Source organism: Bactrocera latifrons, unplaced genomic scaffold, assembly GCF_001853355.1.
Source record: "Bactrocera latifrons isolate USDA-ARS-PBARC rearing strain unplaced genomic scaffold, ASM185335v1 scaffold_18, whole genome shotgun sequence".
In the NCBI taxonomy this organism is placed as follows: Eukaryota; Metazoa; Arthropoda; class Insecta; order Diptera; family Tephritidae; genus Bactrocera; species Bactrocera latifrons.
Genome location: NW_017535296.1, coordinates 1152828 through 1157488, shown reverse-complemented (window position 1 = coordinate 1157488; position 4661 = coordinate 1152828). Strand labels below are relative to the sequence as shown.

Sequence of the window (4661 nt, the reverse complement as noted above, 5' to 3'; positions counted from 1 at the left end):
TGCTAATTTGTTCCGCATAATTTTCTTATAATATTTTCACATTTTCTCAATTTGCATTAACCGTTGGAGAAGTGCAAATCTCTTTTGGTTAAAACGAACGAAATACTGAAAACAAATCGTATATTGCCTAAAAGTATGCTTAATCAAAAACACAGCTAAGTAACTCGTGCTCTACACTGCACATATTATAACGCATAAATTTGTGTATTGAGCATTTACTATTTTTTAAATACATTTTAGTAAGAAATAACAAGAAAAAAAAAAAAAAACGAATTTCAATAACATGCCCGATCTAACCCGTTAGCGTCTGCGAGCGCACCGATGTCAAGTCCAGTGGAGTTGGCTTGTGTATCACAGCATGCGTGAGCGCAGCATGCGCCGTCGTACTCAGCGCTGTAGGTGATGCGGACGAGGGCGGTGGTGTTGTGGACGTGAGGGAATTTCCCTCGCCATGCTCATAGCTGGAGCGCGCTACCGCCCAGCGTCGTTCGAGTTCGCGTCCCTTCAATGACAAGTCAATGGGCTCCTCTTGCGCATCAGTATTAGACGTGCCGTCAGCTACTGCTACAGGCGCCGCTGAGGCTGCAGCTGCCGCGGCAGCAGATGCCGCCTCGCTTAGGCGCTTTATTTCCTCCTTCAAAGCTGCAGGCATGAGGTGAGCAGGTGGACTGCCAGCAATATTAGTGGCTGAAAGTAGCGTGCCCGGTGGCGCGGTTAGCGGTGATATGTGCGGCGGTAGCGCGAAATGGGTGAAAGGACTGCGCAGCGGTTCTGAGTGTGAGCGATAAATTTGCAACAGTTGTTGGTGCCGACGCTCACGCGCCTCAGCCTCTTCTAAATCGTCATAGGTCAATGCAGCAAGATGTTGCGCTGAATTACAATTGCGCTCCTGACGACCCGAAACGCTGCTGCGCGCATCGTCTGCTGCATCGCCGGCAGACGATGCGCCTGAATCGCTGGGTGTTTCGCTGAGGCGCGTCTCCGCCTTGCCGCCATAGCCGAATGCGGGTAAATGATGCAGATGTTGGTGTTGTTGCGCGCTATGTTGTAGTTGTTGTTGCGCAATTTGTTGTTGCTGTTGCTGTAAGTGATGCTGTTGATGCGCGTGATGCCGCCCACTATCAGCGACGCCATTAAGAAATTTCGCCGCCGAGCTGAGTAGATTGTGCTGCGCTGGTGGCGGTTGTGGCGAGCCTCTGCTATTGGCGGCGACGGCAGCCGCAGCGCTCAGCGCCAAAGCTGTTGGCGACATGCTGGCCGATTTGATGCAGGGATTCGTTTTGTCTTGATAGGTTTGACGCGCTTGCAATTGATGTAAACGCGCCAATTGCTCGAAGCTTGCTCTATTGGCATTATTGTCACTTATGCCGCCACCGCCACCCGGACCGCCGCCGCCGCCACCGCCTGGTCCATTGCCTGGCACACTTTGTTGCTCTTGCAGCAAACAGTGTATTTTAAACCAATTCGAACGTCGGCCGTAGCGGGAGCCGCTCTTCGACATGCCTACCAGTAGGCACTTGCGTAGGCGACACGCTTTGCAGGCCGTGCGATTCTTCTTGTTGATGACGCAATCGCCATTGTTTTTGCAACCGGCAATGGCGGATATGTTATTGTAGGTGCGGCCGAAGAAGGACTGAAACAAGAGGGTTGCAATAGTATATTAATTGTATTCAAAAAGTTCAGTTTTTTTTACTTATATGCTAGTTAATGTCGTATTTTAGAAGAAAGTTTCTTAGCGTGTTAGCGTCGGAGTAATATTTAAAGCCGAGGCAGCGTCTTTAGACAGCTTAGTTAACTAGAAAATGGAAAAAAAAAATTGAATTCTTTTAAAAGAAAACTAGGGGGACTCTGTATGTATGCGAAACTTGTTTTGGATAGGAGGACCTTTAAAAAGAGTTGGATTAGATGAATCTCCTTCAAATAGTATCACTGATTTAAGCCAAAGTAGTTGGTTGAGGTTACCTGGTTTCACTCTTAGAAGAGGTAAATATCAAAATTAAAATATCTGAAGATAGCAAATTTTAATTAAGAAGTACTTAAGTCTGAAATCCTTTATTTATTATATTAATTGTCATATCCCTTTTTATATAATATATATAAAATATTAAATAAATATATATGTTCTGTTAAGTCCGAATTCTTTCAGCGAGCTTCTGCAAGTCTCGAGCAGAATTCGGCCCTACTTGATAAGAGAATAGGTTCTCTGCCTAAGATTAATTAGAAAAATTAGATTTGAAAAAAATGCCGAACTGGTCATTTTTGCTGAGAGAGTTGTCAAAGATAAAGGCTGGCCGTTAAAAACTTATGGATTAGTTAAGGAATCTGTAGCGTGTTTGTAATTGTAAGACGACCAGAGTATATAAATGATTTTATATAAAAAAAAATGAGTCCATTTTTTTATTTCTGATGAATATTTGAATTCCTTTGAACTCCTCTCTCCCTCCTTTGGACGTTTGGACTAAATTTTCTTCCTCTCTCTGCTACTATTTTAACATTTTAGAGTTTCTTTGGTCAACCATTACAAAGTATTATCGAAAATCAACTATTTTAACAAGTTGAGTTTAATTCAACCTTACTCAGTGCTATTCTAAAATTCAAGCTTCACTGCCAACATATTTGCAAGTAATGCCAAACAAAAAACTTGACACAAATCTCATTCCAACGAAACGCACAGCAAATAACAAAGCCAGTAGCAAGTAGCATATAATGTGCATATCTTTCAAAGCTTTTACATTAATGGCGAATTAATTAACACCTTTCAACGCCGAGTTGACAAGAAAATTACACACTTGCAGATGCCGATGCGCATGTGTGTGTGTGGACAAACCTTCTGTGCTATTTCTAAGCAACTATTAATTTTCACTCAAATAGTGTAAAATAGCCGGCTTGTGCTGCGAAAACGGGGCACACAGCAACACATACGTACAGTTATTTCTTTATCTGAAGCACAGTGCTGATTTTCAAAGCCACACCAAGGCTGCTGCTGAGCAAATTCCAACAAAACATTTACTTGTATTTTAAATATGAGCGTAATAATGGTGGCAAGTGTATAAGCCACAATTACTGTTATGTGCGCGATACTTTTGTTTTCTTCAATTTTTTGTTGTTATGCAAGCTAATGTTGCACATTAGTGGTAAATGTGGTATTTGTGAAATGGCAGGGGATATTCCTTTCTGGTTCATTTGGTCAGCCGGACTGATGGACTTTTAAGTGTGGCTTTTGTTTGCCGTTGAACTAATTACACGCATTTGTAAATGCACAGTTGAGCTGATATACTTGTTTTTGATGTACGCACACATGTGTATGCGTATGTATATTATTTATATTGCGCTTAATGCTGAGCCAATTAAGTGTGAAGTAACGGTAATTATAAGTAAATAGAAAAGTTTGAATAAAAGGAAAAAAATATTGCGCAATAAGGAAAAAATTATGATTCAAAATACTGTAAAATAAATAAAAAATTATGGAGAAAAATGTAGGGAATCACCACAATTTTATACTTCCTATCAGCAAGCATAAACACATACATGCATACATGCATACATACATACCTGTCTCTTATACACATCTAGATGTGTATAAGAGACAGACATAAAATAAACTAAAATAAAATAAAATTAAAACTATATTCAGAAAAATAATGTAACATAAAATAAATAAATAAAAAATAAGAAGTATATGATGAAATAACATAGAAAATAAAATAAAATACAAGAAAATAGAAATTTCTTAACAAAATATGTAAAAGCTAAGTAAAAGTAATGAGTTATGTAAGTAAACGCATTTGTAAGGAAGAAAAAACGCGGTTTTTGGCGAATTACTTAGCATTTAATTTTATTATTTGTGAAAAAAGGATTAACTGATGACTTTTTTTGAAAAGTTTTGGATTCAGTCGTTCTCTTCGCTGATCTCCAGGCGACCTCCGCAAAAAAGTTACCTGGCGGTTAGGAAGATTTGCCGCATAAAATTGTTTTTAGTCCAAAAATTATCGAAGTAATTATTGAACATTTAAGTTAGAATCCCAAAAAAAAAAAAAAAAAAAAAAAAAAAAAAAAAAAAAAAAAAAAAAAAAAAAAAAAAAAAAAAAAAAAACATGTAATATAATGGCGTATTGAATATTAAAAAAGAAAATCAATATTAAGCTGTATTTTAGAAAGGTACTACCACTGCGCAATATTGCTTATAAGCTTATTTTATAACCCTAAACCCAGCAGCCATTTGAAATTGATACCAGTTTATATTCAAGGCTCAATTAATAATCTTGTGCCCTCAAAATATTTTTCACTACGCCCACTTTTATTCTAACATGAAAGGGTTAAATAAACAACGTCATAGCTTAAGACGTAATAATTATTTGAAAATATGATATTAATTTGTTACTCTAATTTTTTAAATTTTATCAATGTAGTTTTAAATTCATTTTCAGTTAATAAAATTGTTTAATTAGTTTGATTTCTTTAATTTTTATTTTTAGTCTTTAGCTTTTTTATTATTTTAAACTCTTGCGATTGTAATTATTTGCGAATAATTTGTGTTTATCTAATTCTTGTTTTAATTTCTGAATTGCAAATAAATGTATTTTTATTACTTTTTTTTAGTGTTTTTAATTTTAAATAATTTTTTAATTTTTTTAATTAATCAAAATACTTTTAATGATTTT

General features: G+C 37.0%; 1 protein-coding gene across 1 annotated transcript in view; it reads right to left on the bottom strand.

Annotated features, from left to right (window-relative positions):
* Positions 1–291: 291 nt before the first annotated feature.
* Positions 292–4661, bottom strand: part of LOC108967204 (protein embryonic gonad) — a 72003-nt gene continuing 67633 nt past the window's right edge. The window contains exon 3 of the mRNA XM_018930488.1: positions 292–1633. Coding sequence (XP_018786033.1) covers positions 293–1633 — 1341 coding nt within the window. The 3' untranslated portion in view covers position 292. The remainder of the gene's footprint in view (positions 1634–4661) is intronic.